The sequence below is a fragment of the Centruroides sculpturatus genome, unplaced genomic scaffold (assembly GCF_000671375.1).
Source record: "Centruroides sculpturatus isolate CEXI.00-Female unplaced genomic scaffold, Cexi_2.0 scaffold191, whole genome shotgun sequence".
NCBI classification, from domain to species: Eukaryota; Metazoa; Arthropoda; class Arachnida; order Scorpiones; family Buthidae; genus Centruroides; species Centruroides sculpturatus.
The window spans coordinates 62,772-82,614 of record NW_019384365.1 but is presented as its reverse complement, the minus strand read 5'-3'; the positions used below and the strand labels follow the sequence as shown (position 1 = coordinate 82,614).

Below are 19,843 nucleotides of genomic sequence, written 5' to 3'. Positions count from 1 at the left end.
CCCAATGTAGCCAAATCTTGCAACGTTGAAAGACATACTAAATAAAGCTGGAGTTGTGAATTAAAGGATTATAGACCCAAGTGCGGAAAAAAGCGACAGTGGACAAAAGATGAAGAAGTATAAAAGATTGAAAAATTACGGGTCCATATTTGCTGAACAGAAGATCTATTTAACCTTTCTCACTACTACATCTTTTGTCCTTTCTCATCTTTCCCTCCTTTTTCCAAAATTGGGTCTATAATCCTTTGAGTCACAACTCCAGCTTTATTTGGTAATCCTTCCCCATTCACACATCTCCAAGTACAGTATTTGAAAATATTTTCTTTCCACTCAAAAATAAGATATGAATAAAGGTTTACAGCTTTGTAAAACTTTTTTTGAGTTTATGCCGTTGAAATAAATAAATAATAAAAAATTTAAAACATTTGTCGGTTTTGTTTACACGTTTATTGGGCCGAATTAGAACTTGTCTTGGGCCGCATGCGGCCCGAGGGCTGGACACCCCTGATTTAAAAAGTTTTGTGATTTTTGTAAATTACCAATTTTTATTCTCTTATTTAATTGGGACATGAACTGTATTTTCTTTGGTAATAAGCAATACCTTTAATTAATTAGATAAATATAGTTTATCCAAAAATATTTTTTTGGAGAATTTAATCAATGATGTTTCTACACTTAATCAGTTATTTTATTTTGTGATGAATATGTTAAGATAGTATTTTGATTATTTCAGCCAATGACACCCACAGACTATAAAAAAAGGGCATCGTATACAGGGTGTGGAAGAAAAAAATGTTCTGATTTCGAATGACAATAAAAAAAAATACAAAGTAAGATAGAGAAAGAAATCTTTTATACCCGATAAGTACACAGTATTTCATTGTCATCCATTAGGTTTTGAAGAGTACATCAGTTAAATGGCGACCATCAATGTCAATGCAGTTTTGAAGTCTCAGAAATTTTGCATCGATCTGCAGACCATGTCCAGTGGAATTGCTGTGATTTCTTGCGTAATTCCTGCCTCTAGTTCTTGCAAATTTGTTGGTCAGTGTTAGTACACTTTTGATTTGAGATAGCCACAGAAAAAAAAAATCACACAGGATCAAATCCGAAGAATGCGGTGGCCAACCAATATCAACCCATAGACAAGACCTAAAACAAGTTTCTGAGAATTCCAAGTGACCTTCTAGAGGTATGCAACGTGGCACCATCTTGCTGAAACCATACATCTTCTGGATCATGATCATTGAGTAAACTGTTAACTAATAGACTGAGAAAATTCTCAAGCAATTCATAATAGCACTCTGACGTTACTCTCACTGTAACACCGCCCTCTTCAAAGAAATAAGGACCCCACACACTGAAATCACCTAAGGCAAACCAAATCATAACTTTCGGACTATGGCGTGGTTGCTGGTGAAGTTCTCGAGGATTACTGTCAGACCAGTTCCTAAAGTTCTGTTTGTTGACCATCCCCAATAAACGAAAATGGGCTTTGTCACTGGAGATCAGTACTACTGTTGGGGAAATGCTCTGCAGAATATCCTGACAAAGTTTTATGGATTGGATAGTCCCTATCATTCAACTCCTGAACAACCAAGTTTTTGTAGGTATGCATGTGGAGCAAGCTGTGTAAAAGTCTGCGGAGACTAAGATCAGACACGTTTAATGCAGGTATGTACTGTATTTGTATATAACATCTACTGCATACCAGATTGTATAAAATAAATATGACGTACTTGAACCTATAACCGATATGTATCAAATAATCTTTCAACAACGAATGTTTTCATAACCCCTTCTGGGCTCTTCTTCAGGTGAAACAGCTGGATCGAACACCAAAAACGAAATTTGAATAAATACGAACTCTGTCGATTTTGAATCATTTGCTTATTTCGTCACGTGATATGCGTGAACGTGATCAAAGTTAATGATCAACGTCCAAATTCAAGAGAAAGATATTATTATGATACTTAAAAACGTGCGGTTGAGATACATACTTATTCAATACTGTTCTCGTATGTTCCCCAGTACCTTCTATTTTTATTTTTTATTTTATTTTAATATTTAATAAATAGTATTTCGCTTTACTCTGTATGTAGTAGGTTTTGCCATGCCATGAAAAGGCCGATTTCGTCTCTTGAATTAATACAAGTGGATGTGTCGTATGCTCTAAAAATTTCCATCTCCTCCAACCATTTTAGATGGTGAATGTGCGGTGTGGTGACAATTATCTGCGCTCTATTGAAGTCCGCCACTATTTCGGGATCAGTGGCGTAGGTGGAGAGTGATGTTGTGTCTGTTGCGATGGTGCTGTATACAGCACCATCGCAAAGGAACGAAAAGTTACCCTAGCATACAGAAGGTGCAGCACTTTGTTCGATATCTTACGCAACAAAAAGGACCAATCCAGGGTGGAGAGGTTATCAGGCGTCTATACAATCCCTCTAAGAAATAACCAGTTTAACAGGGATTTGGTATACGTAGGATCAACTAAACGTTCATTAGGAGTTAGGATAAAAGAGCACATCTCGGATGTACAACGCAACAGACACACAACATCACTCTCCATCTACGCCACTGATCCCGAAATAGTGGCGGACTTCAATAGAGCGCAGATAATTGTCACCACACCGCACATTCACCATCTAAAATGGTTGGAGGAGATGGAAATTTTTAGAGCATACGACACATCCACTTGTATTAATTCAAGAGATGAAATCGGCCTTTCCATGGCATGGCAAAACCTACTACATACAGAGTAACAGCGAAATACTATTTATTAAATATTAAAATAAAATAAAAAATAAAAATAGAAGGTACTGGGGAACATGCGAGAACAGTATTGAATAAGTATGTATCTCAATCGCATGTTTTTAAGTATCATAATAATATCTTTCTCTTGAATTTGGACGTTGATCATTAACTTCGATCACGTTCAACATTATCACATGACGAAATAAGCGAACTATCCGAATGATTCAAACTCGACAGAGTTCGTATTTATTCAAATTTTGTTTTTGGTGTTCGATCCAGCTGTTTCACCTGAAGAAGAGCCCAGAAGGGGTTATGAAAATGTTCGTTGTTGAAAGATTATTTGATACACATCGGTTATAGGTTCAAGTACGTCATATTTAACTTATTTGTACGCAGATCACTTGGGAGACTGCTGTATGGAAGCTCTTGCAGCTGCCACATCTTCCAGTCTTATTACGCTTCTAGGGCAGTCAAGACTCTTTCTTTTTAAAGATGAACCTGTTCATCTAAAATTTGAAAACCAATGACAAATTGTTGGTGTAGCCAGAATCAGATCATGACGCCCAAGCTGAAAGCGTATTCAGAAGGCCCATTGCGTCATTATCACAGATTCACCATTCATAACAAACTCTTCAACAACAAAAGCACGATGCTCTCTGCTCCACACCATGACAGTAACTAAAAATGGCATGCCCAAACAAATCAAAAAAGACCACGCCCACTGCTGTACCTCTACTATGAGCAAAGCAATGCTTCTGCGAAATCAGAACATTCTTTCTGCCACACCCTGTACTATGTAAGAAGTTTCAAACTATGATTCAATGTTAGAACAACATTCAAAACTTGAACATTTCTTGTTTTCAAGGTCAAGTTCTGGTCATCATATGATAAAATTACATGGGATAATAGACAAATATTGTTCATTAGTTTTGTTTTTATATATTTTCAAAATAGGCTAGAAGTCATGAATTTTCTGTTGAAAATTACTACTCACCACACCTATATAACAATCACATACACTGAACCAATTTATGATGTGGTACGATCGACTGACCAGTACAAAAACAAACGTTTTTGAACCCCTTCTGGGCTCTTCATCATCAGGTTCCTACAGTTTTAGCTCGTAAATTCGATTAACGAATGCCTCGTCACGCATGCGCAACGTATAATTTTTAAAAGAACTGTTCGAACTCAAGAACAAAGTTATTTGAAAGGCATTCATTAATCAAATTTACGAGCTAAAACTGTAGGAACCTGATGAAGAGCCCAGAAGGAGTTCGAAAACGTTTGTTTTTGTACTGGTTAGTCGATCATACCACACCATAAATTGGTTCAGTGCATGTGATAATTTTCTGTTGTTTGTTGATAATGGAATTTGGAGTCCTCTTGGAGATTAGGAAAAGAGCAACACAGATGAAAGACACACATGCCCCAAGCACCCCAATATACAGGAACCCCAATTTCAGCCATCAGGGAGTGTTGTTGCCATTTTTGAGTAATTGTTTTTGACCTAATTTGGCTAATTAAACAATATTTTTGGTTTTTTCAGGTATGTTTATTATTTTATATATAAGTTTTTGTCTTGTAATTTAACTAGTAATATAATTTTATGTAATTTTATTTTAGGTTTTCTTTAATGTATCTCTGTATGCCCATACATTGGTTTTTTGCCTTTTATTACAAATCTCAAAGTTTCATCTGTAAATAATGTGTCATATAAATTTCTAGTCAATCTAAATGCAGTACATGGAATTTTGAAATAATTAATTATGTAAGTAATTAATATTTAAGAGTCATTTTTCATCACTTAATTTTTTTATTTTTCTATGCTTTGGGTGAGGAATCTAGTGTGTCATAAAAAAACAAATTGATGCCAAGAATGATTTTCAGTGATTGAATCATACTTGGCATATATGGAATAAATTGCCATCCCAAAAAAAGCAAAAACAATTTAATTTACATAATGCATACAACTAATAACTAATTTTGCTAATCTTTAAATGTAATTAATAATTGTAAAACATTAATTATAGTAAGTCCTCAACTTACAATTAATTACAGTCGACCCCCCTATAACACGATAGATACATTCCAGTTTTTATGAATCCATTTTCTACGAGTCCAGCCAATCACAGCCCAGCACGTATGCAATTTAGGGACTACGGCTGTTTGAAAGGTTTCTTCCATAAAATTAATCGATTCTAGACTAATTTGACTCAATGGGAATAATCCATATAAACTATACTATAAACAAAAAATTGTAGGATTACTTACTGAGCGTGCACCGTTCGACTACGCCATTGCTTAAGCTTGTTTTTATCATGGAGCTTTGTCATCGAATGGCACTCGTGTGCTTCCTGATAAATTATTTTTTTTTTTTGCAAAAAATTCACTGAACTTTGGAGACATCATTAATATAAATATAATTTTTATGGACGTTAAATAATAAATGGTTTTTAGTAGGTCCGCTGCTTGTTTAAACTCAATGGTTTGTGCAATCCTGTTGCGACACGAGTCGGCGATGATGTTTTACTGAATTATAGGAGTTTTTTTAGCATGTTTGTACGAATACTGTTGCAATTTTTTCGCCGTGATATAGGAATTCAAACTATAGGAACCTGTGTTATGGGGGGGTCAACTGTATTTCTGAAAATTTCCATACAAATAAAAAAAAAATGTGCAAGTCAAATGATGTTTAGATATAATAAATTTTTTTCAGAGATGCAGAATATGTCAAATTGCATGAACAAGATTAGGTTGAAATTAAAGCAGTCTCAGGGAAATTTGTGGTTAAAAAAATATTATGGCAATCGCCATGAAAAAGTTTACAATAAAAAACAAAAACATGGAGTAGCATCTCAGCTAAACCTATAGACATTAATTGGGAAAATTTATCAAAACATGGGAAACCAGGTGGTTTAGAAGTGAAATTGAACACCGTTTACTTTTATATATTATGTCTTTGTCCACTTTGGATGTTCTTGTGAACTAGGACTTGTTATACTCAGGGAAATGAATCACACAATTTCTAGGTAAAACACCTTTAATATAATATAATCCATTAAACTGTTTACTTTGTTTCTGAACAGTTCAATCACTTGTTACTGTCTATTTACATGGTTATGTGCTTGTAGTAAAGAAGAATTGGTCTCACGGAACCACAGTTTCAGTTTCTACAAAAACCAAAACAGTGCTTATAAGTGGATTTTCTTTTTTGTCTTTTTTTAATTTCAAAACTCTTTTTGACACTATTTAACAGATGAAATTTCATGTTGGCTTGGATTACAACAAAATGTACACTTCATCATCATTTTATAAACATTATTTTCATTTTTCATATTTTCTCATAGATTTATTATAAAATAAAAAATATTAATGTGGAAATATATTTTTAAATCATAAAAATATGGTTGCATTTAAGAAAGAAGAAGAAGAAAAAAAAAAACAAGAATAAAAAAAATCCACCAGAAACTCTAAAAAAGTTTATCTTTTTGAAAAATAAAAAATTAGTGTATTTCTTAAATAACTTTTCAGAAAAAAATTCATGGTGTTAATGACAACTTGAATTTTATTTCTATTAATCAAACTTCAGTTTATAATAATTATAAACTTGATGTAATATAGCTTATTGTATATGCCAGGAGTTGGCAACCTTTCAGCAGTGTAGTGCCGAATGCAAGTTATTGTGTTATTCCAAGTGCTGACATGATTCTACTAAGTTTATTATATATGTTATCAAAATTAGTCCAGTTATAATGAACTTAAAAAATGTATAATTTTGAAGTTAAGTTGTTAATTGAATTATGTTCTTACATGTGAAGTGCTTGTATAACACATAAATGGCAACATTAACAAGCATAAACACGTGCTGTAATAGAAATATACAAACAAGATATTCATTTTTAATGTACCATGGTTTTTGCTGAACTATGACATTCATTTAAATGTGCAATTGATGATTAAAATATAATTTTTACTACATTTCTATTCAGAGTGCCACTGAAAATTGTCCCACATGCCAAGTTTGGCATGCTTGCTACAGGTTGCTGACCCCTGGTATATGCTATCCTAAGATACTGACAGATGCCTAAATTAAAATATTCTTTTAATTTAAAAAATTTTTACTTATAATTTATTGGTTTAGTGTTGGATGACAAATTATACAAAGGCCCATTTAAATTTTTCCAAACTATGTAGTAGTAATTATTTATTTGTTCATAAATGTTTTATAAAGACACCGAACACACCTTACATACTTTTCCAGCAATTAATTTTAATTAAAAATTCTGAATAATTGTTTGTGTAACATGTGTTCAGTGTCTTTATATACTATGGTAGTTCCAGCTTCGACTATTATGAATAAATGCGTTATGTGACAGTATGCAAGTGATAGTTTTCAGGGAAATTCTGTGTATGTTTGGGAGAATTTTTAGTCCTAAATATTCCACACCCATAGTATTTTTAAAACATGTGAGAATACGGGAGGCTTCAGAGTGTCACTTTTAATTTACCCCTTTGGTCCGTCAGGTCATTAAGACTTGCTCACTTTGTTAAAGGATGGCATTTAGGATGGCTATTATTCAAGTGTGGAGAGTTGCGGGCAAGTTCAATCATAGTGGGGTGAATGTCCATTCTTGAGAAAGGGATCAACCAGGTTAACAAATAACAAAAGGATTTAATGATATATAATATAACCTATCATAAATCAAGTCTATCTAGAATACACCTCTAAGTGCAAGAGAGAGAGAGAGTTTACAATTGGTTAAAAATAATGATAATACCCTGTCAATCAAACTTGGAGAATGTGAGATGAATGCTGGAGAGTTGGAGCGGGACTATCTTCTTCTAATTATTATGGCAGGTTCCTTCTGGTCAAGGATTGCGGTAACATGACAGGTTCGAATTAGTTGTAAACTGCCTGAAATTAATGGCACCTTCATATTATGAAGAACTGTTAATGTTCCCGTTTACACATTCTAAACACAGTACACAAATTCTTTATAACGCAACAAAAATGTATTTGAAATTTATTTTCTCCACAAGTGAGCATCACTCTGGCACCTGATAATTAATTAATAATACACATCCCTGGTTCCTTACCAGCCACACAGCTACACACCCTGGTCAGCACTGACCTGACAACAAAGGAAAGCTCACAATTTCTCCCTCTCTAGGCGGCAAAATCTCACCCCACATTCTTAAGCATACGATTACATAAACACACTTGGCATGTGTGAAAATTCTGTTTAGTTGTATATCAAACTTAACATCCTCCTGCGTTGAACCTTCCAGGCAGTAGTGTAGTGTAGTGGGGGCAGAAAAATTTCACAATAAATAATAATAATATCTTGTAAAAATTTGAACCCTTTCATTTCATATTTTTGTCGTACCTACAATTCAGACTGATTGAAATGAGCATGGAATTTTTCATTACTTATTCTGTGACAAAACTGAATTTTAGTATTTTAAATTGAGATACCTAAATAAGGGGGCGGCAAAATTTTCCTCTGCCCCAGGCAGCTGACACCCACGCTACAGCACTACTTCCAGGGTTCAACAAGTTACAAAACACAACTTCAGTTATCCAAAGGTAAAACACAAATCATAGATACACTTCGTTTAAATATACCATTTTTTGTTTTTACACTTACAACTCTTACTTTACCATCAGATCCTGGAAAAACTTCTGTAATTCTTCCCACTAATCACTTAAAGATAGGTATATTATCTTCCTTGATAATGACTAATGTCCCTATTTTAATATTATCTCTTTCAATTATTCACTTATTACATTGTTGTAAATTATTTAAGTATGTACTAGTACATCATTTCCAAATGATTTGAGTCATTATTGTTACACATTGCCAATGTGAAAGTCTATTGTCTGATAGAGATTTGAGATCAATGTCTGGTATAGTGTCAATTGGTCTACCAATAAGGAAATGAGCTGGTGTTAATACCTCAAGATCATCTGGATCCACTGATAACAGAGAAATGAGGTGACTGTTTAAAATTCCCTTGATTTGATTGGTGATGGTGAGAAACTCTTCTAATGCCTTGATTGTATCACCTACAATTCTTTTTAAGTGATACTTGAAAGATTTAACTCCTACCTCCCACAATCCACTGAAATTTGGGGCTCCAGGGGAGGTTGAAGTTCCACTGAATGTTTTCGAATGACAAATAATTACCCAATTTTTCATCTGACTTATTTACCATATTGTACAAATGTTTCAATTCTGCCTCCAATAAATGTTCTTGCATTGTCCGTAAATAATTTGGCACTTTACTGTGTCTCAAGAAAAATCTCTTTAATGTTGCAATAAATGAATCAGATGTGAGATCAGACACTATTTCCAGATGTATGGCTCGAGTTACAAAGCAAATGAATATACACACACAAATTTTATTATAAGTACCCCTTCTTTAATTCTTATATTTTATAATAAAATGTTCACAAAAGTCAATTCCTGTACAGTTGAACACATAATTTTAGTTCACTCTCTCATAAGATAGATTACAAAAAAGTTGCTTATAAACGACTGGTTTAGCCTTAAAGCAAATAATACATTCATGAATAACCTTTCTGCAGAGTGATCTTCCATTTAAAGGCCAAAACATATGATACAATAAGGCCTGTCTGGTAAGATGTAAATATTTCCAATGAAAATAGGTTAAAATACATTTAATCAAATAATATATAGCAGGTATCTTACAAAAATTGAGGGTGGCATTTTGCAATCTGCCTCCAACTCTTAATATCTTATCATTATCTAAAAATGGACATAAATTGCTGATTTTGGAATTTTTTGGCAGCGATTTCCCAGACTGAATGAACTTTATTTCTTCTGAAAAGCCTATTGTTTGGACATGTTTGATGATGCAGATTAATCCTTCTCTTAATTCCTTGGTTGTAAGATAACCCTAGGTCCTATAAGGAGGTGATAATTTTGCATTTGCCATAAATCTTAAGCACCAAGCCATGGTTCATTGAAGTTTTACAAATGATGATATTTTAGAAATGACAGCAAGCTCTTCCTTTTTATCCTAAACTTTCCATCAATCCAATTTTAGGATTCTGATCATCTGACAGGACATAAATCTGACGAAAGGAACAGATGTTTGTCAAATATGTGCGATAACAATTTTCTAATCTTTCACACACAAAACAATGAGTTTTGGTCCATTTTATAGCTAAAATATTACATTGGAAATTATTGGTCAAGTGGGAAAATCTGGGAATGTGATAAATAAAATGAATAAATTTTCGAATAAATGGCTCTCTACTCTTGGATTCTCACATACATATTCATTTCAAAGATTAATTGAATAAAAAAAATTTCAACAAAAAATTCAAATTGAAACAAAGTTCAATTGTAAAATTTAACTTTTAATGTTAAATGTTAATTTAATTAAAGTTTTATAAAACTTGTCACACTGTTTATAGTAATTAAAATAAAATAGTAGGTGTGAATTCTTAAGATTTTACTAATTATATACATGTAATTTTCTGATATATTAATCTTAGGATTTATTGCTTCCTTACTCTTCCTAGATGCCACAGTTAATAGGTAAGAGGTCATATAAGCAAACACACCAAAAGTAATGAGAAACAAAATCACTAAAAACAAGCATAATGCAAGAGCTAGAGATGACTTGAGCACACAACAGATGGCATTTACACAGTGAGAGCATTTTTTCACATGTATGCACATGTAGAACAGTAAATGGAGATACATAACCACTTGTTTTAGCCCAGGGCAAAAAATGTTGCAGAACAAAAGGGTCGTCCTCATGGGAAAATAGAAGAATGAGAGCACCCCCAATTACACAGAAGAGAAAAAGGACATTCTTGGTCTAGGAACCAAAGCAAATAATTAATAGATTACTATTACAAATTCATTCCCAATGCATTGAAGTTGTCATCTCCACTACATCAACACTGCTTAAGAAAAATTTGGAATTTAGATGGACAGAAAATTGTCAAAATTTATTTGAAACTGTCAAAAAACATTTAAAAGCTGGTCCAATATTTGCAATATTCAACCCAAGAAAAGAGTGCATTCTTTACACTGATGCAAATAAAGTGGGAATAGAGGACTATTAAAACAAAAACAAAATGATCAAAAATTCCACCCCATAGGATATTTTTCTAGAAAATTATTGTCCTATCAAACCAACTATCACATCATAGAGCTAGAATGTTTGGCGATTGTAGAGGCAATCAAATATTCACACCATTATATATTTGGTAACAAGTTCACTGTAATAACAGACCATTAGGCAATAAAGTGGCTCAAATCTATCAAAAAACTGAATTGTAGACTGTTGAAATGGTCACTAAAGCTCAGTGAATATGATTTTGGGATAAAATATCAAGCAGGAAGAAAGAGAATGGTAAAGCAGACTGCCTATCCTATAATCCAAGTCTAGAACCCAATGGTAATAGAGAGCATTTAAAAACAATCAATTTATTAGAAAAATAAGAAATTGTTCAGTCCCAAACAAGATTGTTTTTCAATCTCAATTTCAACAATCTCCTAATTTATTACCAAAAGGATATACAAGTAAGAATGGTATGAATGTTTAGATAAAAACAAAATTTCTAAAATCTACACACCAGAGAACTTAAGGCTCAAATTACTTGAACAAAGTCACTAAGTTTGGTCACATAGGGACAAAAAAACTGCTATCCATAATATCTTTCAGCTACTACTGGCCTAAGATAATATGATAAAATGGTGCAAGAACAAAATTAATCGAACATTAAAGCTGAGAGAACTATTGTAGCATGGTCTGGCAAATGACCCTTTCAAAATTATTGCAATCAATACAATAGGAGGATTTCAAGAATACAATTCTAAAAAACAATACCTACAAATCACTGTAGATCATTTCACTCAATATGTATGGACTGCTTGTTAACACACACAAACTTCCAAGGATTTTGTTAATCTAATTCAAAAGATCCAATATTTGAACAAATCAAAACTAATTCTTGCAGATAGATATACTGGAATATATTCAGAAGAATTTATATGAGATTTCTTGATAAACAAAATATTGTACTAAAGTTCACAACAGTTAATCGAGCACAATCAAACAAATTATGCAAAACAGTAAATCAAACTCTGTGTACAAGACTATGATGTAAGATAAACAAAAATCCCAAGAACGTGTGTTGGTCAAAATTACTGGATGAAGTCATTCAAGAAAATAACAACGCTCTTCATGATGTAACAAAATTCAGTCCCAATTTCCTAATGTATGGCATACCACTGTTTAACCATTTGATCAAAAAGACTTTCTCCAACTTGGAAACTGCAAGGAAAATGGCTCTAAACACCACCATACATTCAAAGAAGGAGACATAGTCCTTATCAAAAACAAAAATGAAATCAACAGATGGAAATTTTATCCAATTATGATAGGACTGTACAAGATAGGGGGGAAAAAAAACTGTCAAATTTTTCCTATGTAGTAAAACATGGGAAAAGAAATAAAGATTCCGACATATACCATATTTCAAAACTGCAACAATACTACCCCCTTTGTCTATCATAGAAGGGGGGGAGTAAAAGAGTAAATGGAGATATGTAACTACCTGTTTCACCCTGAGTTAAAAGACGCTAGAGAACAAAAGAGTTATCCTCGTGGGAAAATGACTCATGAAGAATAACGGCTCCCAGGATTACACAGAAGAGAAAAAGGACATTCTTTGTCTAGGAACCAAAGCAAATGGACAGTCAACTGGAAAGCAGAAGATGAAAGAATTGAAGAATTCACATAGTTTGAACATAGAAACATAATTCAAACACTGAGTTGAATTTCTATAAAATCTATCATTAGAACTCCGAAACATTTGAAGTATGCAGTATCACTGAATACAACTACAGTAGAGCGGCGTTTATCTGAATCAATTGGAGATTGAGGTTGTTCGGATAACTTATTTTTCCGGTAACCGATTATGTACGAAAAAAATATATTAACCTATCCCGTGTTGAAATTTTTCTCCATTGCGTGTCGCTTCATGTTGAATTTTCATCGATGTTAAGCCTAACGTATACTCTTTAAAATAATAATCATGGCTACTGTATTGTTAAAAATTATTTCTTTATTTTTTACAAACAAAATAAATATATTGAAAATTATAAAAACAGTAAAAATTATACTTTAAAAGTTAATCTAGTATCAAAAACATTCGATTCAGCATGACCCACAGTCCTCAGAAAAACACTACACAAATGTGCCAGTGCTGCCAGCTAAAACACACACACACACCAATAAAAAAAATATTGGAGTAACCCAAGATATAGCCAAAGATTGCAGTGCCACAGCACTAGTGAAAATTTAAATTTGCTGACTGGAATGCTTTCGGTTAACTGATGTTTCGGATAAACGATGCTCTACAGTATTTTAAACCCCTATAGAACAAGGAGAACTAGGTTATTAAGAATCCAGTCATCCTCAAGCATCTTGTAAATACAGTGGTACATTTTAATTCAAATGAATCTTACTTTGAATGCAAAATTTGACAAAAATTCACTTCAGAGTTTAAATGATGCTTTGAAATTTAAAGTGTGTGTGCAGTGAGAAAATGTACTTGAAACATAAATGCAATCTGTTGTGTCCAAGTCATCTCTTGCTTTCTCTCTTTCATTATTCTTTTATGTTTTCAATGCTTTTTTTGCTTTATTTTTGGTGCGTTTGGTTCTATTTACTTTATTGTGTGTTATTCATTGATTTTTAACAATGTCTCCTGAAATTTTTTTTCCACAGCTTTTGGGTATCCCTACATTTAGTTCAAAATTTCCTAAACGGAACATTTTAAACCACATTTGACATGTTCAAAGTTCAGGAGTTTCTCCTGGAATAAATTAAATTCAACATACAAGGCACCACTGTAATTGCATATATAAAAATAAGTTCAATAATTATTAGATAGCTTAGAAATAAATTTTATTGAACATGTAATTTTATTTATAATTGACTTGATTGCACCCCTCCTACATTAAACATTCTAATATGTGTTTTGTCATAATTTTTAAATCCCTTGTGTCACCCATTGTCACATTTTTATTCCCTCCCACCAAAAAATGTGACAAAGATTTGCTTGCAGACAGAAGTAATGTATGCATTTCAACCTGCATATAGTGGTGCATACATCTTGCATTTTTACATGCATATGTATGTGTATCTATTACAATTTTAAACACTTATAAATCTGGCTCTTAACAATTACAGACACTTCCATTATTTTAACCTTCATTTTAGTATTCTAGAAATACAGGACTAAATGTACAATAATTACTAATGAAAAAGATATCACAAGAAGATCTCCAAATTAAAAATATTATCTATATTATAAAATATAACTTGCCTCCAAATTCTCCTTTGCCAAGGACCTCTCCTAATTTAAGATCTTGCATTTTTATCACCCAACCAGCCACTTCAAATGCATGAGAATCAACTGAAAATTCTAGACCTCCTTTCTTTGGTACAGATTCTTTTAATTTTGTACATAATCCATCAGCATCTTTTTGATAATGCTATTTAATAATAAACTTAATATTTAAATGGAAAGATTAGTTTTATAATAAAATTTAATAAATTCATTACCTCAACCAATTGAGATAAATTTTCAAAAAATTCTTCTTCATCAATTGTCAGTTTATTATCTTTATAAATGACTCTATAATGTTCCACTTTATCTTTAAAACATACACACAATGTATAATCGCCTGGAAAGTTTGTACTCTCTCTAACTAAAAATAACCCATCTTCTCTTGGTTTAAGTAAAACTTCTGCATCTTCTCTTGTAATCTTTCCATGAAACCATCTAAAATAAAGATTTAAGTAAAAACAAATGTTAATTAAAAACAATTAAAATATCTTATAAGTTTATTTATACTTCATGTAATGATATTTATTAAATTTAAAGAAAATTAATTTGTTAGCTGCAAGCAACAATTTGAAATTTTTATTATGAGTACAAATTGTAATAACCTGCGTACAGTGGTGCATACATCTTGCATTTTTACATGCATATGTATGTGCATATACAGTAGAGCATCAATTATCCGACCCCTGATTAACCGTCACATTGGTTAATCGACCGTTCTAGTTGGCAAATTTCAAATGTCCGCTAGTGATGTGGTGCTACAATATTTGGCTATGTCTTGGCTATTTTAATATTATTTTTGTTAAATTTTTGCATGTTTTAGCTGGCAACACTGGCTCGACCATGAAAGGGAGGCCAGTATTTAAAGGAGACTTAATTTTCTAATTATGAGTGGTTGTTTGTCTTGTGAGCAATAAAATAATTTAAAAATAATTTTTAACAATACAATAGCGACGATTATTATTTTAAAAAAATTTTGTTAGGTTTAACATCAATGAAAATTTAACGCGAAGTAGGTTAACGATATATTAATATACTAATTACATGGGATATACTAATAATGTATTTTTTTAATTCTTTGTGGTTATCCGATTTTTTCAGTTATCCGATCAGCCTGAGTCCCCAATTGAGTCAGATAATCTATGCTCTACTGTATTACAATTTTAAACAATTATAAATCTGACTCTTAACAATTACACTCTTCCATTGTTAGAATTTAAAACTTGTCAAATTAGCTTCATGAGTTTTAAATCTTAATTTTATGTTTTGTTTTAAAAAATAATTTTTCTAAGTTCTTTATCTTTTTCACTGCAGGTCAATCAACCAATGCAACATTAAATACTTATAAACTATTTGGATACAGCTCTGTTTATCCTTTTGAATGTTTGCATCTGTAATTATTTACTAATTTTATATCTTGACTCCAACCAGCTGGTAAAACATTTCTAAGGATAACTCTGAATTGTAATTAATCATTATTCACATGAAACTTAAGTAATTAATATTCTTTCACAAGTATTTGTTAGTCATTATTTTTTGAATCTATACAACAAAGACTTCTACTAATTAAAAAAAAAAAACAAATTTAAGATTTTATATCAAAATTCGTTTCTTTTCACCTGAAAATGACATTCCATAAATGTCAAAAGTACTTGCATAATTTTTTATGTTTTAATCATTAAAGTTTATTAACACTAATAGACAGTGATCTTAATTTTTATCTGGTAAGTATTATTTATTGATAAAACAATGTTTATGCAAGTAGAATTATTCAATTCTTACAACTGTCATGTGTAAGTGGATGTAAATCACCATACAACATCTATCTGATCCTATCAACACCAATTCAAAGTGAATATTTGAGCAGGAATCATCAATAATTTTCTCATTGAACCTTACATTTTACCACACACAGAACTTAAGAAGGAAAGTTTGCCAGGAACTTTTGGAGGATGTACCACTTGCAACAAAAGATAGATGTGGTTCCAACATAATGGGGACTGACTCACTTTAGTATTAATGTAAAGAATTTTTTACATCAAACATTTTTATCAGAGATAGATTGGTTGAGATGGCCTCATATGATCTCCCTGATTGTCAAACCTATCATTTGAATTTTCCTTTCGGATATCTGGAGTATATGGTTTATGAGAATCCTATTGAAACAAAGGAAGAACTAATAGCCTCCATTACTGAAGTTTGCAGGTATAACTAAAGATAACCCATTAGTTTTCAACTGTGTTCAACAATCAATGACCAACAGATGCTAACTATGTGTAGAATCAGGACAATCATTTGTACATTTATTGCAAATTTTTTCTATATAGTAACAAAAATGTTTGAATACCTTGTATTACCTCCCAAAAATTGTTACTGTAGTACTGCAACAATGCATTAAACCGAAAAATGTTATTAGTGAAAAGTTTTTTTTTGTGTCCTTTATTCAATCATTATGTAATGGTTATATATATTACATACTAACAGGATAAAGGACACAGAGGAAAACTTTGCATTAATAATATTTTTCTGTTTAATGCACTGTTTCAGTACTACAGGCAACAATTTTTGAGAGGTTTTATTTATACATATAATATTTATATAAAATCAAATTATTTAAACTCATCTATTTCAAATTTAAAATGATATTTAACTTACGGCATTGCATTTAGTTTTACTTCAGAGCGACGATGGATATAATTAGTAGGTATAAGACCCTCTCGACCATCTATATGACGAGCTCGATACCAGTTAGGATCCTAATAATAATAATAATAATAATTTCAAAACTTGTATGACATGGTATTATTAATGAAATTTCAATAATTTTAACAAAGTAAAACAAAATTATTTTGATTTTTATTCAAATTTTATATTTTTATATTTTATTACAAATTAATTAATATATATAGGTATCCCTCTTATAACATGGTAGTTACATTCTGAACAAGTGACATATTATGTGAATCTAAGCTATATAAAACATGGGGTTAAGTTCCAGAAGGTAGCAGAAGTACAAGGTCTGTTCAAAAAGTATCGGACCTTTGGTCGGCAAAAATAAATTTATTGACTTTGAGGTACAAAACCCTAATCCCCTTCAAAGTAGTCTCCTTGGTAATGTATACACTTCTCCCAGCGTTCCTGCCATTGCTGGAAACACTGCTGGAACGCATCTTTTGGAATGGTTATCAGCCGGTCCGTCGCATTTCGCATGATGTCTTCTCTCGACTAAATTTGGGTTCCTTTTAGCGGCATTTTCAGCTTGAGAAATAGCCAAAGGTCACACGGAGCCATGTGGAGAGAGTACGGAGCGTGACGAACCACAGGAGTATTGTGTTTGGCGACGAAAGCCCGAATCAGATGCGCAGAATGGGCGGATGCGTTATCACGATGGAGCTGCCAAGTTTTGATCGACCACAGATCCGGTCGTTTGCGTCGCACTGTATCGGAAAGACGACGAAGGACCTCCTGGTAGTACTCCTTTGCGATGGTTTGGCCTTGTGGTGCGTACTCACGACACACCACCCCACGAGAGTCGAAAAAACTGTCAACATGACCTTTGATATTGCTGCGGACCTGCCGCGCTTTTTTTGGCCTCGAGGATCGTCCCCGAAAGCCTGCTGAATCTTGCGAATGGTTTACACTCGGGTATCGCCAAGGTTTTTGGCAAAATTTGATGTAATATCGCTGCTCACGTTGTTCAGTCATTTTCCAGCTTAGTGAAATCCGACGAGAGCGCACTACATGACCTCACTCATACGCCGATTGCCAACGACTGACGCTTTCTGCAGGCGGGAAAAAATTCAGGGCTGTGCATGACTGTCCCCTCCACAACTCCACCGAAGGAGGCCTCTCTCGCATCATTGGTTTACGCGGAAAAAAATAAGGTCCGATACTTTTTGAACAGACCTTGTATACTATTCTTTTTTCGTTACTAAGAGAAATATGTTTATTAAAGCAATTGATAGTTTATTTCCAATCAACAATTAATTAACAATCACAATTAAAAGTACTGTATTACGCATTAATATTAATTTTAGTTAAACGAGGGCATTTTCTTTTTACAAAGTATCAGCAACATTTTCACATTTTTTATTTTTATCATAAAAGTTTTTTATGGATGACAAGGTAAAAATATGTTATTAATTAAAAATTTGTTCTAGCAGGTTGTGTTTGTTCAGTCAAGTACTTAGTGACTTTTTTCCAGAATTTGTGTTTGAATACAGAATTGTTCAAGTATTGAGATACTGTAGTATTTTGTTCATCATTTTTACAAACGATTACTTACCTACAATTAAAAAAAAGTTTAACAACACTTACCTAATAATATTTAAATAAACTTTACTAAATACAAAGATTAATCTATAAAAAGAAAGCATGGCATCAGTCTTAAGGACTAAAGTCTGAAAGTAATGACAACAAAACCTGGTTAATAGGAAAGTTAGAACAAAGAAGAAAAAAATTGCACTATCAGTTTTCATTAAAGTAAACCTGATGTAAAGCACAAAATAATTTAAAAATTTCAATACGTTAAAATCTGTGGGAAAATTTGAAACAACACACATTTACTTGAATAAAAAAAATATTGAATAACAAAGTTTACACTTAAAAATTGTGAAATTTTGTATGGAGGATTTCCAAAACTGCATTAGAGTGAAACCAAAAGTCATATTGTACATGGGATATTCCCAATTTTCAAACCATGCTAGAGCAAAACTGTGTGTAGAAGTACAGTGTTGTACAAAGGATACTTGTATTTTAAAATTCTATTTAACTAATATAATCATTCTTATCTTTATAATCTAAATAATTCATATATTTCAAAATAAAATGATATATAAAATAAACAAATAAAAAAAAATGTAACCAAAATATTCAATCTTCCTACACTTCCTATGTTAAAGAAAGTTGGTGGCCTGACCAATCAATGACAGGACTACTGATTCACAAGTTAGTGGCCTCAAGATCAGCTCATGTCATGATACAAATCATGATATTGCTATTTAAATTACTATATTTACTCATGTATAAGACAATCTTGGATATAGAACAAGATGTGACTTTAGAGATCAAAATAAAGAAAATTAAATTTATTAATATAATTCTAATTTTATTTTGTTTAATCATAAATAAAATATTATCAAATGCATTTATTAAGGCAAACAACCATGTTTGCCTTAATAAATGATAAATGGAAAATAAAACCAAAACATTATAATGCAAATGACTGGAAAAAGTTTATTTTTAATGATTCAGAATGTGCTAATATTCATTAAAACTAACAATTTAACTACAGAGAGCGTCAGTTATCTGAAAGCATTCTGGTTGGCAAATTTAAATTTTCACTAGTGCTGTGGCGCTGCAATCTTAGGCTATATCTTGGGCTACTCCAATACTTTTTTTTTGTTGGTGTGTGTTTTTTAACTGGCAGCACTGACACTTTTGTGTGGTGTTTTTCTGAGGACTGTGTGTCGTGCTGAATTGAACGTTTTTGATACTAGATCATCTTCTAAAGTATATATTTTTTGGTTTTTATATTTTTCAATATATTTATTTTGTTTGTAAGAAATAAAGAAATAATTTTTAATGATACAATAGCCACGATTATTATTTTAAAAAGTATACATTAGGCTTAACATCGACGAAAATTCAATGCGAAGCGACACGCAACAAAGAAAAATTTCAACA

The 19,843-nt window shown here is 32.2% G+C and overlaps 1 protein-coding gene across 1 annotated transcript in view; it reads right to left on the bottom strand.

The window, feature by feature from the left end:
- LOC111642369 (tyrosine-protein kinase CSK-like) overlaps positions 1–19,843 on the bottom strand; it is a 92,782-nt gene that overhangs the window by 16,440 nt on the left and 56,499 nt on the right. The window contains exons 5-7 of the mRNA XM_023388711.1: positions 16,814–16,914; positions 14,377–14,596; positions 14,138–14,306 (exon numbers count right to left, since the gene is read on the bottom strand). Of these exons, the coding sequence (XP_023244479.1) occupies positions 14,138–14,306; positions 14,377–14,596; positions 16,814–16,914 (490 nt within the window). The remainder of the gene's footprint in view (positions 1–14,137; positions 14,307–14,376; positions 14,597–16,813; positions 16,915–19,843) is intronic.